The sequence below is a fragment of the Cibotium barometz genome, chromosome 47, assembly GCF_041138505.1.
Source record: "Cibotium barometz isolate CiBa-2024 chromosome 47, ASM4113850v1, whole genome shotgun sequence".
Lineage (NCBI taxonomy): Eukaryota > Viridiplantae > Streptophyta > Polypodiopsida > Cyatheales > Cibotiaceae > Cibotium > Cibotium barometz.
The window spans coordinates 29,034,368-29,059,701 of NC_141092.1; the positions used below are offsets into that span (position 1 = coordinate 29,034,368).

Here is a 25,334-nt window from a genome sequence, read left to right on the forward strand (position 1 = left end):
CGAAATGTAACAACTGGCCGATTCAAAAAAGGGGACCTTGTGCTCTTGTACACACTTAAGAAGCATAAGAGAAAGCTCAAGAAATGTGGCCTAGGACCGTTTGTGATTAATGAGCTTACTCCAAGTGGTGAAGTGCGTTTAGAGACACTAGAAGGTGAGCAAATGCCTAACTTCATTAATGGAAGTCGTCTCAAGAAATACAATGAACCATTAACTGAAGTCATGCTTCAACAAATGCATGCTGCCCACACACGGAAAGAAGCACATGACCTACTTAAACATCTGGCTCAAGAAGAAGCTAAAGCTAGAGTTGCAAAAGCCAAGATGCATCGCAAGGCTTCTGTGTTGACCTTACAGTTGGCTACTGATGAACAATATGTCGATCCTTTTAATATTCACGTGTGTCTTCATCTTCATGAAACTACCTACTTTGTCTCTCTGCCTTAATTGACTCTGGTGCAGATTATAATGTTCTCTCATTTGACACATGGGTAGCCTTGGGACAACCAACACTTGTGCACATTCCTATTGACTTACGAAGATTCTCAGGTGAAGATAACCCTAAAGAGGGAAAATGTGTCATTATGATGTCCATTCAGGATCACCAGATGTCAGTTCCCTTTTATGTGGCTAGTAAGTCCAAGGCAATGGTAGAGGTTGTTCTTGGTCGATCGTTTAAGTGCTACCAATTGTTCATTATATTGGAAGAATAGACAATACAAATTGCAAATTGATTTTGATTGCATCTTGGGATCTGCTGCTGCACGAGTTTTATCATGTCAAAAGGGTGGTAGTTCTACCTTACACAGCCCACTTTCAACATCTGCTCTTCAAGCTCCAAGACAATGATGTGGATAATCGATGAGTGTTTGGGTGTGCACGAATTCTATGGTTTTCAACTAGCTCGGGACTACTTGAAGTACACAAACCAGGCAAGAAAAGGAGGTCTCAAGGCAAATGTATCCACAAGGAACTTTTGACCTCTTTCTATATAGGAGAATTGCCTCTATATAGAAAATTGCTCACGTTTGTATTTCTACTTTGAAATTGCACAAATCACCTTTCCGACAAGTCATTTCTTTTTCCTAGATCTATCAACCTTTGTATCTAGAAAACTTTGTAGGCTATATTGGAAAATTCAGTTTTTCCTATATAGACATTGTCTTTCATCTTTCCTACCTAGAGAATTAATTTTGTGTATGGAAGATTCTATGGACTACCTAGGAGACACTACATGTCCTCTACATAGGCATTGCCCTCCAGATTTTCTATATAAAACGTTTAAATTCTTTGTATGCCTTTGTATTTGGAAATTTTTCTTTTTCAAATACAAAATGTAATTTCAATTTTCTTATCTTGTTGAAATATACATGTTGTGATTGTTATTACTCATTATTCATACACAAAATATGACTTTTTTTGGCATAAAGTTCTCTTTATCATTATAGGTAGGTATGTTTATACAAATGGTTGCCAAATGTAAACATCTGGTGAGCAAGAAAAGAAGCTTCGATTGAAATTCAGTGGAATAATAGTATGGCTCCAATTGCTCAGTATGTTTAGGTGGGACCCACGTACAAGAACAAAACATTCATTTGACACTCAAAAGCGGCACATGAGCCCTACATGCATGTGCATGATTTCTTTTATTTAATAAGATCTTGGCAAGTTTCCTTTGAGATCACACTCTCGCTTGAATGCAAGTGCATCATAACAAACCACTAAGTTGTGTACCCATTGGTGCTTATTCTTCATGAGGAGTGCTAAAACATTTTAAAAATCACGGGTGTGACTACATTACTACCTCAATATTAGCACTAGTTCAAAGTAGCTTCAATCGAGCATCCTTTCTAGAAAACATCTGTTGTCCTACTTGGTAATCATGGACAACTTCTTGTGATTCAAGTCTAAATTATGCTCTCTAATATTCACATTTCACCTTAGCTTCCTATTTTCAAATACATCATATGGAGGATAAATATGTCTTAAGATATCATTAGTACAATTAATTGTTTTACAAATGTCACTTTGTGTAACTAGTTTCTAACAACTCATTTACTGGCATTTACACTCCCTTATTGCTACCTCATGCATGGCCTCTTCTTAGGGTCATGAACCTCCACTGCCAAGCAAGGAGCCAGTGAACCATGTCATAACTCCTCCATTGGAGCAGAACATGGAGCATGAGAAAAAGAGGAAATGAGGGCTTCAATTGACAAGAATAATTTCCTGGAGAAGGAACTTGAGTAGACCATATTTGACATTGATAAAGGTGAGTCCTTCCCCAAAAGATCATTTGTGGAAACCATCGCCAGCTAGCTTTAAAGTTGATGAGTCTTTGGGTGATAAGGTGTATTGAGCTCTAAAGCTTAGATTGCCCAAAGAAATTGAAGGGAGAAATTCTGTTACTATAACAACCCCCCTACCCTTATTAAGAATAAACTTTTACATCTTGCATTTCCACCATTATGGGAAAATTCCATCCAGAAGTAGACGGCTAACTTGGATTAGTAGCTTCCTAGTCTTAGGCTTTGGAGGTTCAATTGAGTATGTGCACTATATTTCAAAAGGCTTAAACACTGTAAGTTTGAGAGAGTACCTTAGGACCTTGGCAAATATCTTCACCGAGAATGCCCTCTGGTTTTCCATAAAGCATCAATCTGTGTTACCCTAGGATCCCATGTTTGACTCAGCATCAACATTCGACTCTGTTTGGGTAGATTTTGTAAATCTTCTAGATTGGATTTGGGGAAACATCAAGCAATTGGCCACTTAACCTTGCACCCCTTTGTTTGTCCCCACAAACAAAGGGCTAGGCAGAGCCTCAAACAAGGTCTACATCCGGTCTGCATGTGCTGGGATCTGAAACAAAAATTTCCTAAGAAGATTGTAATTAATGTGGGATCAGGACTTAGAGTAGTTCCTCTAAGTTTTGAAACCATCTTTTGAGCATGCTTAAGATTCAATGGCTTTGGTCATTATGCTAAAGACTGCCCCTCCATTTGTAAAGAGGCCAAATATCAAAAGAAGTACACTTCTCCACCCCTTCCCCCCCCAAGGAGACCCTCCAAACGGGCAGACATAGATTGAGCAAAAAAGTGCAACCAAATAGACAAGCCTACCTCTCCAAACCCCAAATTTACAGAGTCCCTCTAAGAATAACACTAAGGAGCCTAAGCAACCTTTTCCCTTTAAAGGCTCTAATTTAGAAAAAGGGCCCCTCGAAACCCCCAATCAACGTATTCATCAAATGGTAATTTTATCTAATAGTCACCCCTCCTTTGTGAATAAAAAATGATCATCTTAAAGAGGTTTAAATCTCTAGAGCCAGAGTGAGACTAGCTTCTAAATCTTTTCCCCATGACAAACTCAAGCCTTGAATCATAATACAAAACATTTTTAATGTTTTTATCCTCCCAAAAATCATAAATTTCTAATTTTTCAATAGTCAAATGAAATTAAATTGAAAGAAAATAGAGGAGACACAGGCTCGCGAAAGAGTCCCAAATCATTTAATATGACACGGAGATAGGAGGCCTTTTCTTTATTTGGGAAATGGCCAGAAGGAATTGACCCCCCAACTACTAAAAATTATGAGGGTGGAGTCGAGACTGAGCCCCGATTAGTAAGACTTCATCTTTGGTGAATCCTACAGGCTCGATGATGTCTCAATCCTTCTACAAATTCTAATTACAACTAATTTTGGCCACATGCTTCTTCTTAAGCAATATGGATCTATTTTCAAAAGTGATCCACAGATTAGCCCAAATTTTTGGAAAGGGAGTTTTCAATTCGAAGAGTTTCCTTGCCATGAGAGCGTGGTTTGGGCGAAGCACTAAGGTAGTCATCCACAAGACTAAGGAAACTAGGATTCACCCATAAGACCACACAATCTGTCACTTCATCAAGAAGAGCAGGGACTAGATACTAGGGTATCCCCGCCGTCCATAGTTTTAGAGTGTGGTAGGTTTGACTTAGTCTAAGTACTTGATCAACTTTGTTAATAACCGGTTCATAGTTTTAGAGTGCGGTAGGTTTGACTTAGTCCAAGTACTTGATCAACTTTAGGGAAGGAAAAAAAAAAAAGGAAACGATTCATCGTAAATTAGGTCGAGTGTTTTAATTAAAATTCGCAAGTTGATTATCATAGTTCAGTAAGGGCCTGACCTTACAAAGCCATACATAGTGATTTAATTTTCTATATAGTAAAGTTAAAGGAGAACGCCTACCTAGGAAAAATTTAGTTTTTCGTCGTAAAGGTAGTCTATAGCATCATCCATGTACATCCATTTTCTAGATAGGAAAGGTAGTTTCTATATAGTAATAACATTAAAAAAATAAATTTTAAGAGGGTCGGCCTTTACCAAATCTAAAGCGAAATAAAATTTTCATAATCTAAAGAGGGAGAGTGGTATGGAGAGAAAAGTCTCTTTATCTTGATATTTAAGATCTCTTTTAAATAAATCAAGAGAGGGATGAAGATGATAATGAATTTTACTTGAAAATGACATCACCGCAACTCTTGATCATCATAAGTCCTCCCATCATCTAATCACAAAAAACTAAAATCCCTTCTCTTGAATTGTTTTTTTTTTCCTAAGGGAAAAATACAAAACCAAACACTAAGGCCTTTGCCTCATAGGCCAAAAAAATAATCACAAAGTTAATTAACTCTCTCTCTCTCTCTCTCTCTCTCTCTCTTTCTCTCTCTCTCTCTCTAACATCTCATCTCATGCTTTCAAATCTTTTCTTTGCATGCATGTGATAGACAACATAAAAAAGCTTTGAAATTAGCAAGCCAATAAGAAAAAGTCCCACTTTTATTCCACTTGCAAATTACAAGGCTCACATTAATAATTATCATCATGCCCCCTAGTGCTCTCTCTCTCTCTCTCTCTCTCTCTCTCTCTCTCCCTCTCTCTCTCTCTCTCTCTCTCTCTCCCTTTTATGCATACAAAAACTCCTAGAGTGATAGCGACTTCCTTATTCTATCATATTCAAGAGATTAAGAAATAATGCTAAAAAGTTCTTTCCTTTTCCCAAAGCTAATATGGGTTTCCTAAGAGAAAAGAAAACTACCCCAATGCTATGCCCTTGCCTTTGGTAGACAAAAAACCTAAATCTTTATATATAAACCATAAATGTGTCTAGATACAAGCCATGTTAGATCTAGAAAAAAGAAATGAATAAGGTGATAAGTGCTATTTCAAAGTAGGAAAACGTGACCAATTTTCTATATAGAGGAAATTTTCTAATAAAGAAAGAGGTCAAAAGTTACTTGTGAGTGAGATAGAGCCCTTGTCGGTGAGACACGGCCCTCAAAATTGGTGCCCTGTATATTTGGGCTTCATTAAAAAAATTTTGAGATTTTAGTTGAGGTACAACTACCCCTAAGGACATAGATAAATCTAAAAAATTACATTTTCATTTTGGCTGATACTCGGCAAGGCACCCATCGCGAGAACATACTCCAAGGCTATCTTTCATTGGGTAAATTATGAACAAAATGTGTGTCAATGACTTTTCAAAATATGTTTTCAATCATGGGGAAAAGCTCTTAGCTTCAAAAAACTAGTGTGTGTATGAGAACTACCTCATGTGTGACCAAGTCCTTGAATTTAGAGGATTTAAACCTTTACTTTTAGCCTATTTTTTCTAAGGTCAACAAAAATAAATGAATAATCCTATGCATAATGCTAAAGCTGGCATGCACAACTTTGATTATGCTAAGGGCCTAGTCGCCTCACAAACTTTTTCCACCTCTTCACCTGCTAGTGTTAATCACTCTTGAGGCTGGCCCTAGTGATGACGTTATGTGAGTGATGTCACTACAGTAGAAAAGTAAAATCAAAACAATGATTACACTTCAATAAATGTGTTTAGAGGAGCAGCCGCCCTATTATTTGGACTCCCTCCAGATTCTTTTGCAATCCTAGAGCTGTAAACAGCTATTAAAACATCTAATCAAATGTTAAATCAGTTGTCAAATAAGGGTCAAATCGTTTGACTCATGCAGAGGCTATTGAGAGGGGACCCGAAGTTTAAGCTAGAAAGCTGTTTACCAGCTTTGACGCGATTAGGCCCTAAGCTATCACCCTGGTTACTAGTCTACATTGCAGTCTTTTCAAGGTTATTCAAGGTTCTCCTTTTTTGTTGTAATTTTGAGTGTGCTAGAGCTTGCCAGGTTACCCGAGTCCACCATTTTTCATCTGTACATTGTCTGTGGTCTACTTTGTTTTTTTGATGCAAGCTTCATGGTGGCCACCAATGCTTCCTCTTCAACCTCACTAGTATTGGACCTGCGCGATGCTGCGAGACGACAACCAGGTAGAGCTCCAGAAAAAATAGACTCGATTTCTCTAAGATTTAGGTCATGTTTTAAGTAAACACAATACATTATTTCAAGTGACTTCATATATACATATCTCAAAATAACATCCATGTCTCGTAGATTTAGCGAAAACAAAAATATCATAGTAATGTAGCATACGAAGATGCAAAAAAGGACCAATATTACATATTCTCAAAATGCACCACAAAATACGTATTCTCAGTCAGTAATGTCAGAATCAACAAATTGAATTCTTCTCTTGTGAAGGATCATTCATTTTCTCCTCACACAATACGCTCTCTATTGTAAAGCAGTGATCTATCCCACACATGCTCTACTATCGATGAATGCGAAGGACCTGCACATAATGGCACATCGATAAATAAAATCTACTTTTCTAGCTGCATCATAAGAGGTCCTATTTCTAGCGATGAAGCAACGGTACCTTCTTGTAAGTCTCAAACTTTCAACCAATGATATCCTTGAATAAACTCCAATTGCCATTTCCCTTGTTATTTCTTTTAAAAGAGTCCTACTCCTAGCAATTTCACAGAAAGCACTTCTAGCACTCTTGTTAGATATCCTTTTATCTCCACCCAGGGCAATTTGAGACCTCTTAGTGCTAGATTGAGGTAAATACATCAAAGTTTCTTTTGCTACTTGTTTTTGTGTAGAAAAGGTATCGTTTCTGTAAGAATCCTATGAGTCTCTTGCATCAATACATTACTGGTATTACAGGTAACATTTGCACCCTTGCATCACAACAATGAGGTTCACTATCCCTCGCCTTCTGTGCATATTTTATTTTTTATTTCTTCTTCTTTTCCTTGGAGCATTCAAGGAAATGGTCTGAAGAGGACACCTCAAACTACCTGTCTCTACCATTCTTGAAACCTAATGCCATCAAGTATTCAAATAGAAGGAGTGGCACATTGAGTATAAAGTCATTTTCTTTATTATAAAATAGTAAACATTGATTAAAAATAATAATATTTTTTTCTATAATATTTGTGTATACACATTATATACAATCCCTGATGATATTTTCTCCAATCTTCACATACATACTAAAAGATTATAAAGCTCTCTCTCTCTCTCTCTCTCTTGGGATGACATTTACCCACCTAGGTTCAAGTCTCCCCCTCTAAGTTGACGTTAAGCGGTCTCGTCTCTCAAGTGGGTGTGTGTGTAAAGAGGTCAATTCTCACTACCTTTCTATCACCTAAGCGTGGTAGAAATGGCTAGTGGAATTGCCCTTGGGATGGAATTTACCACCTAGGTTCAAGTCTCCTCGTTGATTGGGTAGAAATAACCCTTTAAGTCGATGTTCTCGTATCAAGTGGGTGTGTGTGTGTAAAGAGGACAATTCTCAATACCTTTCTATCACCCCAGCGTGGTAGAAATTGCTAGTGTAATTGCCATTGGGATGACATTTACCCACCTGGGTTCAAGTCTCCCCATTGATTGGGTAGAAATAACCCTCTAAGTCGATGTTAAGAGGTCTCGTCTCAAGTGGGTGTGTGTGTAAAGAGGACAATTCTCACTACCTTTCTATCAACCAAGCGTGGTAGAAATGGCTAGTGGAATTGCCCTTGGGATGACATTTACCCACCTTGCTTCAAGTCTCCTAATCGATTGGGTAGAAATAACCCTCTAAGTCGACGTTAAGCGGTCTTGTCTCAAGTGGGTGTGTGTGTAAAGAGGACAATTCTCACTACCTTTGGCTACTGGAATTGCCCTTGCGATGACATTTACCCACCTGGGTTCAAGTCTCCCTGTCGATTGGGTAGAAATAACCCTCTAAGTTGACGTTTAGCAGTCTCGTCCTCGTCTCTCTATCTCTCTCTCTCTCTCTACATGTATATATATATATATACATGTCTATACACGTGTATATGTACATGTACATACATGTATACACATGTATATACACTTGTATATGTAAATGTATATACATGTGTGTATATATATATATACACATATGTATATATATATATGTATGTATATATATGTATATATATAGAGCATGCTTAAGATTCAATGGCTTTGGTCATTATGCTAAAGACTGCCCCTCCATTTGTAAAGAGGCCAAATATCAAAAGAAGTACACTTCTCCACCCCTTCCCCCCCCAAGGAGACCCTCCAAACGGGCAGACATAGATTGAGCAAAAAAGTGCAACCAAATAGACAAGCCTACCTCTCCAAACCCCAAATTTACAGAGTCCCTCTAAGAATAACACTAAGGAGCCTAAGCAACCTTTTCCTTTTAAAGGCTCTAATTTAGAAAAAGGGCCCCTCGAAACCCCCAATCAACGTATTCATCAAATGGTAATTTTATCTAATAGTCACCCCTCCTTTGTGAATAAAAAATGATCATCTTAAAGAGGTTTAAATCTCTAGAGCCAGAGTGAGACTAGCTTCTAAATCTGTTCCCCATGACAAACTCAAGCCTTGAATCATAATACAAAACATTTTTAATGTTTTTATCCTCCCAAAAAACATAAATTTCTAATTTTTTAATAGTCAAATGAAATTAAATTGAAAGAAAATAGAGGAGACACAGGCTCGCGAAAGAGTCCCAAATCATTTAATATGACACGGAGATAGGAGGCCTTTTCTTTATTTGGGAAACGGCCAGAAGGAATTGACCCCCCAACTACTAAAAATTATGAGGGTGGAGTCGAGACTGAGCCCCGATTAGTAAGACTTCATCTTTGGTGAATCCTACAGGCTCGATGATGTCTCAATCCTTCTACAAATTCTAATTACAACTAATTTTGGCCACATGCTTCTTCTTAAGCAATATGGATCTATTTTCAAAAGTGATCCACAGATTAGCCCAAATTTTTGGAAAGGGAGTTTTCAATTCGAAGAGTTTCCTTGCCATGAGAGCATGGTTTGGGCGAAGCACTAAGGTAGTCATCCACAAGACCAAGGAAACTAGGATTCACCCATAAGACCACACAATCTGTCACTTCATCAAGAAGAGCAGGGACTAGATACTAGGGTATCCCCGCCGTCCATAGTTTTAGAGTGTGGTAGGTTTGACTTAGTCTAAGTACTTGATCAACTTTGTTAATAACCGGTTCATAGTTTTAGAGTGTGGTAGGTTTGACTTAGTCCAAGTACTTGATCAACTTTAGGGAAGGAAAAAAAAAAAGGAAACGATTCATCGTAAATTAGGTCGAGTGTTTTAATTAAAATTCGCAAGTTGATTATCATAGTTCAGTAAGGGCCTGACCTAACAAAGCCATACATAGTGATTTAATTTTCTATATAGTAAAGTTAAAGGAGAACGCCTACCTAGGAAAAATTTAGTTTTTCGTCGTAAAGGTAGTCTATAGCATCATCCATGTACATCCATTTTCTAGATAGGAAAGGTAGTTTCTATATAGTAATAACATTAAAAAAATAAATTTTAAGAGGGTCGGCCTTTACCAAATCTAAAGCGAAATAAAATTTTCATAATCTAAAGAGGGAGAGTGGTATGGAGAGAAAAGTCTCTTTATCTTGATATTTAAGATCTCTTTTAAATAAATCAAGAGAGGGATGAAGATGATAACGAATTTTACTTGAAAATGACATCACCGCAACTCTTGATCATCATAAGTCCTCCCATCATCTAATCACAAAAAACTAAAATCCCTTCTCTTGAATTGTTTTTTTTTTCCTAAGGGAAAAATACAAAACCAAACACTAAGGCCTTTGCCTCATAGGCCAAAAAAATAATCACAAAGTTAATTAACTCTCTCTCTCTCTCTCTCTCTCTCTCTTTCTCTCTCTCTCTCTTTCTCTCTCTCTCTCTCTCTAACATCTCATCTCATGCTTTCAAATCTTTTCTTTGCATGCATGTGATAGACAACATAAAAAAGCTTTGAAATTAGCAAGCCAATAAGAAAAAGTCCCACTTTTATTCCACTTGCAAATTACAAGGCTCACATTAATAATTATCATCACGCCCCCTAGTGCTCTCTCTCTCTCTCTCTCTCTCTCTCTCTCTCTCTCTCTCTCTCTCTTATGCATACAAAAACTCCTAGAGTGATAGCGACTTCCTTATTCTATCATATTCAAGAGATTAAGAAATAATGCTAAAAAGTTCTTTCCTTTTCCCAAAGCTAATATGGGTTTCCTAAGAGAAAAGAAAACTACCCCAATGTTATGCCCTTGCCTTTGGTAGACAAAAAACCTAAATCTTTATATATAAACCATAAATGTGTCTAGATACAAGCCATGTTAGATCTAGAAAAAAGAAATGAATAAGGTGATAAGTGCTATTTCAAAGTAGGAAAACGTGACCAATTTTCTATATAGAGGAAATTTTCTAATAAAGAAAGAGGTCAAAAGTTACTTGTGAGTGAGATAGAGCCCTTGTCGGTGAGACACGGCCCTCAAAATTGGTGCCCTGTATATTTGGGCTTCATTAAAAAAATTTTGAGATTTTAGTTGAGGTACAACTACCCCTAAGGACATAGATAAATCTAAAAAATTACATTTTCATTTTGGCTGATACTCGGCAAGGCACCCATCGTGAGAACATACTCCAAGGCTATCTTTCATTGGGTAAATTATGAACAAAATGTGTGTCAATGACTTTTCAAAATATGTTTTCAATCATGGGGAAAAGCTCTTAGCTTCAAAAAACTAGTGTGTGTATGAGAACTACCTCATGTGTGACCAAGTCCTTGAATTTAGAGGATTTAAACCTTTACTTTTAGCCTATTTTTTCTAAGGTCAACAAAAATAAATGAATGATCCTATGCATAATGCTAAAGCTGGCATGCACAACTTTGATTATGCTAAGGGCCTAGTCGCCTCACAAACTTTTTCCACCTCTTCACCTGCTAGTGTTAATCACTCTTGAGGCTGGCCCTGGTGATGACGTTATGTGAGTGATGTCACTACAGTAGAAAAGTAAAATCAAAACAATGATTACACTTCAATAAATGTGTTTAGAGGAGCAGCCGCCCTATTATTTGGACTCCCTCCAGATTCTTTTGCAATCCTAGAGCTGTAAACAGCTATTAAAACATCTAATCAAATGTTAAATCAGTTGTCAAATAAGGGTCAAATCGTTTGACTCATGTAGAGGCTATTGAGAGGGGACCCGAAGTTTAAGCTAGAAAGCTGTTTACCAGCTTTGACGCGATTAGGCCCTAAGCTATCACCCTGGTTACTAGTCTACATTGCAGTCTTTTCAAGGTTATTCAAGGTTCTCCTTTTTTGTTGTAATTTTGAGTGTGCTAGAGCTTGCCAGGTTACCCGAGTCCACCATTTTTCATCTGTACATTGTCTGTGGTCTACTTTGTTTTTTTGATGCAAGCTTCATGGTGGCCACCAATGCTTCCTCTTCAACCTCACTAGTATTGGACCTGCGCGATGCTGCGAGACGACAGCCAGGTAGAGCTCCAGAAAAAATAGGCTCGATTTCTCTAAGATTTAGGTCATGTTTTAAGTAAACACAATACATTATTTCAAGTGACTTCATATATACATATCTCAAAATAACATCCATGTCTCGTATATTTAGCGAAAACAAAAATATCATAGTAATGTAGCATACGAAGATGCAAAAAAGGACCAATATTACATATTCTCAAAATGCACCACAAAATACGTATTCTCAGTCAGTAATGTCAGAATCAACAAATTGAATTCTTCTCTTGTGAAGGATCATTCATTTTCTCCTCACACAATACGCTCTCTATTGTAAAGCAGTGATCTATCCCACACATGCTCTACTATCGATGAATGCAAAGGACCTGCACATAATGGCACATCGATAAATAAAATCTCAAAAAAATCTTATAATAGAAAAACATAATCAAAATTACCTCGTACAATAGAACATCAAGTGGATGGTACATGAGGAGCTCTAGTATAAAACCCATAACAAATACCAATGGTCATGATGGATGTAAGAAACAACCAGTCATCGGGTACTGAATACCCCTCAAATGATGCAAAGCAATATCTGTCCATCTCTCTCCAAAACAAATAGACACCCCACTCCTCATCAGGAACACCGATCCCGTACATCTCGATGCCTTCGTCTCGATAACTCTTACCATAAACGTATCAATGTCATGCAATATCCTAAAATCAAAGCATAACAAATAGGTTATACAATTATTTATATATAGGTTCAAAAAATATTTATACAATGCCTAACAATTACACTTATACTTACCCATTCCTATAAGCATCAATCATAATCCCTGCTACGTGACCCGCAGTAATAGGGACTGACCATAGCGGTGGCTCTCTACAGATAGACATCAGTATAGAATGTCATGTTCCATACTTTGTAATCAAGAAAAGTTATGCAAATATAAAGAATAACTCACCTACTATCCTCGACAAAGGCATGTGCAATGTAAAGGTAATCTTAGACATGTCTGAACAACAAAAATATGTACTTTTACCATGGACAAATATGTATAAAAAAAGAAATCACAACAAAATTAATCAAATTCTTGAACTTAAATAAGAAGCCTGACTTGTCACTCTGAAGTCATCAAGATCTCCTTATAAACAATATTGTTTGTTGTAGGTGTATAACTTTGAAGATCATCAAATGAAGACTCTACATTAGCGTTATCCTCAAGTAACACCTTCACAACATGAGGAGACCGTGCTCATGACAACGCGACATACAATTGCCCATGAGTAAACACTGGAGTCACCAAATACAACCCCAAGACATTTAGGGTTTGGCCTTGTGATTTGTTTATTGACATTTAGGGTTTGGCCTTGCGATTTGTTTATTGACATGCCAAATGCCAGCCGCACGGGAAACTGTCTCCGCCTCATGGTGAATGGTAGTTGGGCCTCGGTGCATATAAAGGTAATCCATGAAAGATATATTCCTAGACAGGAAGGCTCACAAAATAGAAATATAGTACCAAAAAGACATCTCAACTACAAGGCATTTTGCATGGATGATGCTTCCTCCATACATGCAACTCATTCAGAATCATCTTCCAGTATCCCTCTGGCAATGCAAGTTGCCTTGAAAGAAGGATAGATGTGACCATTGAGCGAACGCAAATCTTCAAATGACTTAGATCCTTTACATATTGTAAGAAGTTGGTGAACATAGTATGCCTCACCTGCCAAAGGAGCTACAAAGTACATGCGTCCTATAGTGTTGCCAATCTTTCTTTTGGTCCATTTCTTAAACTTAGAGTTCCAAACCCATTGTTGAGGGAAATCACTATACAATGTATTGTTTGCTTCAGGATGTTGTTAATTACAGGTAAACCATTCAGTCATAGTAGTCTTGCCTACATTTTCCCTCTGAAAAACATCTGCAATATTATCATCATCTCTAAAGATAACATTATGACCACCATCTAAGTGTACCTGCAACCGTTGCACATCAGGCTTCTCATTGTGTAAATCATACTCAAAGAGTCTTCAACATGCCTCTGATGTAGAGACGTAACGTGCATCCAAGTACCTTTGAATCTCATCAACACGCAAGCAGCATTAACATCCCCACCTTGTACAGTGCTAAATCTTATTGTTGCTCCGTCATGCCCCTTGTATATGTACTTGTAAAGATATTTCTCTGCTGCTATTGTTGAACATATTTCCACATTTACATGAGCATTATATGTGACTGAAAGATAAGGGTTATATGGCACAACCCATCTATTATCAACATTACACTTTTTCAATGCCACATATCTTCCATCATTTCGATGCATATACACGGGGTAACCACTCTCATCCACAGTAGTCTCTTGTGCAAAAGCTCGTGGATAGTTCCTTGTGTATTTCCCTTTATCTATACAAATTGCACTTGGATTGAATGGCCCACAGGGTCCATGGATATTGCAATGCAACACGACATCATGTAGAGTAGGAAACATTTGCTTGTCAGGCAATTCAGCACATACTAATATGTCATATTCTTGGATAGTCTTAGGTTTATGGGCACTATCCAAGATCAATAACGTGTGTGAATGAGGCAATCCTCTTTTTTGGAACTCAATGACACTCACATATCCAATCACCTTACCAAAGAGCTCCTTCTTCACGATATTTTTCATCATATCTGAATGTTTTTGGTGATATACTCTAGTAGTCAAATCAGGCTGGTCACATGCACTTTGCCCCGAGAGTAAAGCATCTAATACCTCTAGCCACTTTGGGTTACAGGTGAAAGTAATGAATAAATTGGGCTTGCCCTTTGAACGAACAATTGCCATGGCATCCTGATAAATTTGATACATTTGTCGTGGCCCACCTGTAAAACTGGAAGGTAACACTATTCTGCTTCCCACTGTCCTTCCTACAATACCACTTCCACTTCCTTCTACATGAAGCATGTCTACTAAACCATTATAAACCTCTGATCGCAAATTTGTTTGATTATGGCATAGCCAAGATAATCGTGGCTCTTCAACACTGCAAGGCATCAACCATAACATGTTGCAACAACCTTCCACCACATAGCAAGCATGCATTTGTATCTGGGCGAATTTGCAATCGATAAGCATAGTCACACAATGACCATTTCTCAATGCACTCACTTGTGCGCATCAACATAAGTGATTCTCAAGTGCCATCCGTCCTCCCCTCTTGGAAATAACATGATGTACAAAAGAGGCATATAGCACCTATGCAAATTAGAGATGTGTTTGCATGTGCCTTCTCGAGTATGCAATAAAATATCACGATGACCAACATTATGATCATCACCTTGACCAATCATGATACCAACAATCTCGGAAGCTGTTGGCATTAAGTACTGCCTAGATCTGGATTTCGTCTCACATATAGTCATTTTCAATTCCAAACTCGGATTGTCACTCAACATTCTTCCCACATACTTAAAAGCTTGTGCAAATGGCATAGAAGTGTGCATCATGGATTGAAGTGCTTATAGGGTTGTGGATTCCAATCCATTCATGACACCTAGTTGATTTTGTAATTCGTCCTCAATATCAAACACATACAACTGCACAAACTGTGGCTTGAGCTTATACATATTATTGGGGGCCAAGGACCCAATCCGATGATAAACAGTCCCATGCAACTTGAAAGTATAGACACTACTATTGCGAAAGAGAGAGTCATCTTTTTGTGTACCCAATGATGAAAAAGCCAACACACTATTATAAGCCCTAATGTTTTCTCGAAATTTTTTACTTGTAGTGTCACTACCAATCAAAAGAGACCTTAATGGCTCAGGTGGTTCAGCAAGTGAAGGAACAGACACACGCCCATGTTTACAAAAATATTTGCCAAGAAACTTTCCACAACTCATCTTCTTTTCACTTGCCCATTAACTGTGCTCCACAAAATCCACACTCATGTGTCATCCCTCCTAATGAGTGGCTTAAAGTGCACGAATATACCAAAGGCCAAGTAGCTCATATATACCTTGTACGGGCGGGAGTTCATGGAGGATAGACAAAATCCCTCCCTTTCTTTTTTCAAATACATGAGGGAATTTCTCCAATACTCTCCCTTCTTATTGTATTAGCAAATGGCACTTCTCTCTTCAGGGGCAAAAAAGGAAGACATGGTAATTGCATTACCCTCATTTACTTTTCTAGCTGCATCATAAGAGGTCCTATTTCTAGCGATGAAGCAACGGTACCTTCTTGTAAGTCTCAAACTTTCAACCAATGATATCCTTGAATAAACTCCAATTGCCATTTCCCTTGTTATTTCTTTTAAAAGAGTCCTACTCCTAGCAATTTCACAGAAAGCACTTCTAGCACTCTTGTTAGATATCCTTTTATCTCCACCCAGGGCAATTTGAGACCTCTTAGTGCTAGATTGAGGTAAATACATCAAAGTTTCTTTTGCTACTTGTTTTTGTGTAGAAAAGGTATCGTTTCTGTAAGAATCCTATGAGTCTCTTGCATCAATACATTACTGGTATTACAGGTAACATTTGCACCCTTGCATCACAACAATGAGGTTCACTATCCCTCGCCTTCTGTGCATATTTTATTTTTTATTTCTTCTTCTTTTCCTTGGAGCATTCAAGGAAATGGTCTGAAGAGGACACCTCAAACTACCTGTCTCTACCATTCTTGAAACCTAATGCCATCAAGTATTCAAATAGAAGGAGTGGCACATTGAGTATAAAGTCATTTTCTTTATTATAAAATAGTAAACATTGATTAAAAATAATAATATTTTTTTCTATAATATTTGTGTATACACATTATATACAATCCCTGATGATATTTTCTCCAATCTTCACATACATACTAAAAGATTATAAAGCTCTCTCTCTCTCTCTCTCTCTTGGGATGACATTTACCCACCTAGGTTCAAGTCTCCCCCTCTAAGTTGACGTTAAGCGGTCTCGTCTCTCAAGTGGGTGTGTGTGTAAAGAGGTCAATTCTCACTACCTTTCTATCACCTAAGCGTGGTAGAAATGGCTAGTGGAATTGCCCTTGGGATGGAATTTACCACCTAGGTTCAAGTCTCCTCGTTGATTGGGTAGAAATAACCCTTTAAGTCGATGTTCTCGTATCAAGTGGGTGTGTGTGTGTAAAGAGGACAATTCTCAATACCTTTCTATCACCCCAGCGTGGTAGAAATTGCTAGTGTAATTGCCATTGGGATGACATTTACCCACCTGGGTTCAAGTCTCCCCATTGATTGGGTAGAAATAACCCTCTAAGTCGATGTTAAGAGGTCTCGTCTCAAGTGGGTGTGTGTGTAAAGAGGACAATTCTCACTACCTTTCTATCAACCAAGCGTGGTAGAAATGGCTAGTGGAATTGCCCTTGGGATGACATTTACCCACCTTGCTTCAAGTCTCCTAATCGATTGGGTAGAAATAACCCTCTAAGTCGACGTTAAGCGGTCTTGTCTCAAGTGGGTGTGTGTGTAAAGAGGACAATTCTCACTACCTTTGGCTACTGGAATTGCCCTTGCGATGACATTTACCCACCTGGGTTCAAGTCTCCCTGTCGATTGGGTAGAAATAACCCTCTAAGTTGACGTTTAGCAGTCTCGTCCTCGTCTCTCTCTCTCTCTCTCTCTCTCTCTCTCTACATATATATATATATATATATATATATATATACATGTCTATACACGTGTATATGTACATGTACATACATGTATACACATGTATATACACTTGTATATGTACATGTATATACATGTGTGTATATATATATATACACATATGTATATATATGTATGTATGTATATATATGTATATATATAGATGTATGTATATATATATATATATATAGATGTATGTATATATATATGTATATATATATATGTATGTATATATATGTATATATATAGATGTATGTATATATATATGTATATATATATATGTATGTATATATATGTATATATATAGATGTATGTATATATATATATATAGATGTATGTATATATATATATACATATATATATATATATATATGTATATATATAGATGTATGTATATATATATATATATATATATATATATACATACATCTATATATATATATATATATGTATATATATATGTATATATATACATACATCTATATATATATATGTATATATATATATATATACATATATATATATATGTATATATACATATATATATATATACATACATCTATATATATATATATATATATATATATATATATATATATATATATATATACATGTATATACATACATCTATATATATATATATATACATACATATATATATAGATGTATGTATATATATGTATATACATACATATATATATAGATGTATGTATATATATGTATATACATACATACATATATATATATATACATATATATATATATCTATATATACATCTATATAAACATGTATATACATGAATATATATGTATATATACATGTATATATATACACATATGTATATATATATATATGCATATATACACATATACATATATATACATATATACATACATATACATATATATACATACATACATACATACATACATACATACATATATATATATATATATATATACATATACATATACATATACATATACATACATGTATATACATATATATACATACATATATATATATTGTTAAAATTATAGTAATGTGATGAGCTATGGTAGATCAAATGCTAGAATCAACATCATTAACAAAGAGATTAGACGATAATTAAGATGTGATTAGCTGATAGCTTAGTGTAGGCATGGAAAATAAAAAACCAGCAAGTTCTCATTAGGCCAATGCCTCAATTTATAGAGTTTACATCCAAGCATCTAATCCCACTGATTTCTCCTTGATTCACTCCACCTCTTTTGCTTGATTCTCTCCACCTCTCACAGAATATCTCCACACCTCCTAAATCTCCTCATGCTACCCTTTATTCTCTCCCAGTAGATTCTTCTCACCTTTTCACAGGTTCTCTCACATTTATAGATTCTCTTTTATAGCCTCTAGCCAAGGGCTTGTTCCCGCACACACCCTATTCACTTGTATATTTCAACACCTCCCCTCAAGTGAATACTCCTAGCACACCTAGACCCTATACAAAGTATCCTTTTACTTGATAGTCCGCGACCAGTGCCTCAAGTCCCTAAACTCATAGTCCTTAACACTATCTCTCTCTCTATGTGTCCAATGCTACTACAAGTGCTCGTCTCGTGACCTTGACTAAAGTGCTCACACATACATCTACCACATGGCCTACATCATCGGTGGCTTAGAGGTGGTTTTACTCTATTGGGGCAGGTTACATTGGGTTGTGGGGTCTCTCTCTCCCTCTCTCTCTCTCTCTCTCTCTCTCTCTCTCTCTCTCAAAAAAGATGATCCGTCTCTCCACTTCTTTAGGAGCCTCCATGAAGTTTGCCGATGTCATTCCTTCTCCATTGGGTTTGCTGTAGCAGTCTCTTGCCATGTGTCCTGGCTTTCCACAGTTGTGGCAAGTGAAGGTCCTTCCTCCTACTCTGCCTCTTCCTCGTCCTCATCCTCGAGAGAATCCTCCTCGATGAAGAATGCTTTTTCTTCTCCTGCTGTTGAGTCGAGCCATTTCTTGTCTTTGCCTCTGCTCTCTTGCTCTAGTAGAGCTCCTTCTATCTTGTGTAGCTTCAGGTACATTCTTGTCTTTGCCTCTGCTCTCTTACTCTAGTAGAGCTCCTTCTATCTCGTGTAGCTTCAATTCATGTACATTCTTGTAGGGTACTATGGAAATGGGATGGCTTAATCAAGGATCACTTATATGCATAACTAAATTTCTCAGTACATTTGTTCTAGATATGCCATAATTATGGACACAAGAAGAAGATGATTGACTTGTCAAGGAAGAGCCACAAGGGAAGGGCCTTGTTAGAGCAATGGATGTAGCATTGCATGAGAGGATCAATAAAATTTGCATCCTAAACTCACATGCCATCGAGAAATGGATTGAGAGATATAACTTGGAGAATATTGAAAAAGACCAAGCTCATTTGAGTTTTAGAAGGAGTCAAATGAGCTTGGTACTGCACACTACCATAACCAACTGAACTTGTCCTTCTTCCAGACTTTCCTTCCAATAAATGGCTTGAGCACACCATATTGTAAGCCAAATACAATGGCAAAGTAATAAGTGATGAGGAGGAGGAGCTTGCATATGGTTGTGATTTCTATATGTATCACATTATAGTCTTCTACAGAATTTTTGTAATTTTTTACACTAGACATTAGAATTTAGGTGAAATATGGACTCTCATTTTTTCCCCTTAAGTATTTCCACACCTCCTCTCTGTAGAGAAATGGACTCATGTTGACATTTTTGCAAATCAAATCAAAAGTTGGCAGAGATTGCACATTTGGAATCTACTCATCAAGACCTTTCCAATGATATAGTATGGTGGAAATTTTTGATTATTCAAGAAGTTGCCAAATTGGTTATGATGTGGCATGTTACATGTTACATGCCATGTCATCACCAATTTGGGGACTTCTTGAATATTTAAAATTTCTTATCATGCTATATATAATTGGAAAGTCTCGAAGAGTAGATTCCAAATGTTTAAACTCCACTCACTTTTGAGTTGATTTGCAAAAACTTCACCATGAGCCCATTTTTCTAGAGAGAGGAGGTGTGGAAATCCTTAAGGAGGGGCAAAAATGAGAGTCCATATTTTGCCTAATGATACTTACCTTTTTGTGCTTGCAGTATCGTAAGTTTGGAGCAATTTGGTCACATGAACATCACTTTTGAGTAGAGAAACTAGATAAAAAGAGAACAACATTTGATTGTGGTGTGAAGGCTAATTTCATGCAAGAAAGTTGTTTAAGTGCAAATGATGGCAATACTGAAGTAGGCATGCTTGATTATTGCGGAACAATTCAACAAAGTATCAAGGTTGGATTTAGAAAGTTTGATATGTTAATTTTCTATGTGAAATGCGTCAAAGTGGTAACTCAAGGGGCACAAGTAGCTGTACGCAAAGGCAAGAGTGCATTTCTTCAAGTACACCGCACAAAGATATGGACCGACCAAAGGGACACATTTGTGCTACTAGAGCACTATAAGCAAGTCATCTTCAAGTAAGACCCAATTGATTGTAGATGGTTTTTTGTGATCCAAATTGATCCAGATGGTAAACAAACATTTGAAGATGTGAGAATAGTAGTTGACGTCAAATTACCAGATGCTAAAGAGCTCCCCCCAAATTATGTGATTGTTAAACATACACCAGAAGCACAAGTTGAATGACTAGAAGAACAAGACAAAAACATGATAGTTGAGGAAGTAGGGCTGGATGAAGGTATACTGATTGAGTAACTACAACTTGAGCCAATAACGATCATCGGAGATAATCTAGCTGAAGAAGAAATAGAAGCCGAGTATGATGCATCGACACGTCTTATGCTAGAACTAGACAAGAACAATGACATGGATGAGCTACCTTCAACTACTACAAGTGATGAGGTTCCTCGAATTGACAAGAATAAAGAAATCTTTCTAGAAATAGATTTGTTTGGAGCCATGGATCTCACCAAGGATGAGCAAGTTGATGATGAACTTTAAAATGAATTGTATCTCATTTTTATTATTACATGGTTGCTCATTGTAAAATGCTTTAAATTTTGTTTATGACCTTAGTAGTTGGTTGCTCAAGTGATCATTTCAGGGTCCATATGTCTCTCTCTCTCTCTCTCTCTCTCTCTCTCTCTCTCTCTCTCTTAGATGAAGTATATTATCATATGTACCATATTTTTGACATGGATGTGTATATGTTAGCATTTGAATAAGTTTTAATTCATGTATAATTAAGACATAGACAATATGCATAATCTAGCAAAATCAGTGATATATTCTAATTTATATCTGGTAGATAGCTGGCATATGTGTACATATGCATATATATAAACAAAAGAGATGGTGTATCTTCATGTGGTAGAGAGAGAAAGAGAGAGAGAGTGAGAGCTATTTTACATCAAAAGAACAATCCCAAGACACCACATTGATCTATCTTCCAAAAGTGGAATTTGAGCAGGTAACGTGTGAACTGATCCATGAACTAGCCAATCTATGACAATTGGGTGATAACCTATTTTGTTTGACATATGCACTCAATATTTGAGAGAGAGAGAGAGAGAGAGAGAGAGAGTTGAGACACACTTTAGGGCCGAGAGTAACCTTGAGCTGATAATAAATGTTATTTAGAAAAAAACGCTTTTCCACACTTATTTCGACGCTAATTTCCACCAAAATTTTGCACATTTTTTTAATGCCGAGAAGGACTGTGGAAAATTGGCGTCAAAGGAAGGAGATCCTCTTGTAGTAAATCCATATGAGTTATTAGACCATAATTCATAAAAATCAAGTCTACGACTTAGAGCATCACCTACAATATTGACACAACTTGGATTACATTGAATCATTGGGTAAATTTTTTGTATGAAAGCAGCCCACTTTATCCATATACTAATAAGAAACATTGGATCCCATAAGGTAGTGTTTAAAAAATCTTTAAAACATGAACTACAACAAAATGCTCCTTCTCATATATGTTATAGTTAGCTTCTAAAGGGTTCGGTTTTGAACTCTCAAAAGAAATTGGGTTGTCATTTTGGATGAGCATTATACCTACTCTAGAGCCACTAGCATTCTTAACAACTAAGAGAAATAGCCAAAAGAAATCTCATAATTGTAAAAACAGAGTATGGGTCAATAATTATTTAAGGGTGTCAAAACATTTTTGCTAACTAGATGCCGAACCTATCTTATTAAAGAGCAAAATAGTAAATGGGAGAGTAGTGCAAGAGAAACTTTTTGCAAACTTTATGTGAAATCTTGCTAGACCTAGCAAATATCTAACCTTATGCAAAGACTTAGGTTGTTTAGGCCAATCTTAAAGAATCTAAAGTTTTTGTGGATTTTTATGAGAACTGATACAGTGTGACCTAAGTACTTGTTTTAGGATTGAAAGAAACACTTATATTAGAATACACATGCATACAACTGAAGTTCACAAATCAGGTGCAAGAGAGTGCTAAGTGCTCTACATGCGCTCATTCTCATATTGACTAAATACCAACGTATCATCAAAGAACACTATCGCAAAATGTTTAAGTGCTCTTTTTTATATTGACTAAAGACCAAAATATTATCAAAGAAAACTATCACAACATGCTAGTAATCCAGATAAACATTATTCATTATACGAGAAAAGGTAGAGACCAAAATGCATCATAACTAACTTATTATGCCCAACTTGTGTTTGGAAGGAAATGTTATAGATATCGGTTGCATCCATGCCAATTTGGTGATCTCCAAACTTTAGATCAAATTTTCTAAACATACTAGCACCTTTACACTTATCTTTCAAGTCATTTTCTAATGGATTGGGGTAACGATTCTTTGGTAGTCACTTTATGTAGGGCTCTATATAGTCAATGCACATCCTAAAGGTCTTGTTGTCTTTTGAACTAGCAAAACACATGCACTATAAGACCTTTCCAACGGACACACCAAGTATCTAAAAGACCTTTCTAATGGTGGGTGTTGGACGGAGATTTTTCACTCAAAGATCTACTATAAGACCTTTCCAACGGACACACCATTAAAGAAACCAATACTTTTCACACTTGAGAGACACCCATATTTTGTATCTTCCTATAGTATGTATGTATAGGACCCATCATCGTGGTTTTTATTTATTCACGTGAATGAGTGTACATATTGGCATATTGAATCGTATGCACATGCGAAAGGGGTGAGTGCTTTCGGCTTTACACATATATTACATTACATGTAAATTAATATGTAGACGTGGGTGGACAACACATGGTTTGAATAGTAAGAAGGCTTCCTCATGTCAATACATGTGTAGAAGTGAAATTTTAGCTTGACCAGTGTGGGAATATTTGGGCTAAGCTGTTATCAGTGGGCTCCTCAAACACTTTCCAATCTACAAAGGTGGCAATGACTGCAAGTATTATGCTACAAACAAACAAGAAATTGGTGCACAAAATAAAGGGGACATTGGCATGTTTAGGATCCGCGATTGAACAAATTTTTGGAAGGAAGCCATCAAGGAGAAGAGCAAGGACGAAGGGAATGGCAGGGAGGGAACAAAGAGGATAGTCATGCAGATACTGCTTGAAATAGTACATGGAAGGGGGGCCGATAAGGAGCCCCGATGCTATACTAAATGTGACGTACAGGAATTTCGGCTTCCATGTCAAAAAAGCCTGAAGATCTTTCCTGGGAGTAGTCACAAAGTGCAAGAGCTGATCACGCTTGAGGCAAATGAGGAGAGGTCGTTGATAGTTTCCACACGCATACATCTCTATCGACAGCTGCACAGCGGCCAAGATGCTAAGATATGTGATGATGACCTCTACGGGACTAATGTCGAGATGCTGGACCAGGCGCTCTATTACGCTCAACACATACCCGCATGCTTGCATGGCCGTAATCACACTCCGAAACGAATTTCTCGCACGCACATGACGAAGCTCTCTGTACTCAGGTGCCAGGCCCGAGGCCAAGAGGGCAGATCGTTCCTTTGCATCCTGGAGCTCATAGGCGTTGCATGTTTCAGGAAGCTGTAAGTACATCCATTGATCCGTTGTGTTGTCGCTTGCAGCTATAGTTGTGCCATCAGTGATCACTGGTGCGCTGGGTCGCAGCTCCAGAGGGCAAAGCTTCTTTAATTCGGAGACCGTAACAGGCTTGTACCGTGCGAGATGTTCACCAAGCTCATCTGGTTCTGTTTCCGGGATCTGGATGTAGATGGGGCACAGTGCGAGAAAGGAAACGAGGGCATGCTTTGGGTGGCGGAGGCGGAGCGCTTGTAGTTGGTCCCTGGTATCCTGCAGGAGAGCTCTCTTAACTGCCCACACCTTGAAGGCATTCCACATGCTAAGATTCACTGCTACAAGCGGCATTGCAAAGGCAAACATGGTGTGGCTCGTCACCTGCTTCACAAAGCCTGCATTTTGAGGGTCGCCCATCAGGGCTGCCAAGCCCCAATCGGCGGTTGCAAAGACGCCGAACGTGGACGCAGCAGCGAACAGAGTCGCCCACACTGACCTCAAACATGTCTGCTCTGCCATGACAATCAAAATCCTCCTGAGACGAACGAGAGAAGTTAATCTACGGGCAGCAGCAATCAATTACACTCTGTATAAGCAATTCTAAACACTCTGTAGTGTTAGATTTTGGTACTGGCTGAGCCGTTTATATTTATGGTGTGCGTGCTCTGACCCGTCCCTCGTCTTCATTAAACTATCTCTCGCACGCACCTTCATTTTCTCCAATGTAACAAGACCCGTCCACTGAAAATGAGTGGACGGATCTTGTTACATTGGACACTCTATATATACATATATATATATATATATATATATATATATGCATATATATCGTTCTTTTCCTGTGTGCCACAAATATATATGGACTGACTTGTTATTAGCATCAACTCTCGTGCTTGACTCGTTATAATGAAGTCCTTCTAATTAGAATATAGTATATGAACAGTTTTTTGTGGAATTATTATCATTATACTA

At 37.3% G+C, this 25,334-nt stretch overlaps 1 protein-coding gene across 1 annotated transcript; it reads right to left on the bottom strand.

Moving 5' to 3' along the window:
* Positions 1 to 23,485: 23,485 nt before the first annotated feature.
* Positions 23,486 to 24,990, bottom strand: LOC147611563 (uncharacterized). Its single transcript, XM_086784979.1, has one exon. The coding sequence runs from the start codon at positions 24,879 to 24,881 to the stop codon at positions 23,664 to 23,666; it is 1,218 nt and encodes a 405-aa protein (XP_086641105.1). The 5' UTR covers positions 24,882 to 24,990; the 3' UTR covers positions 23,486 to 23,663.
* Positions 24,991 to 25,334: the final 344 nt, after the last annotated feature.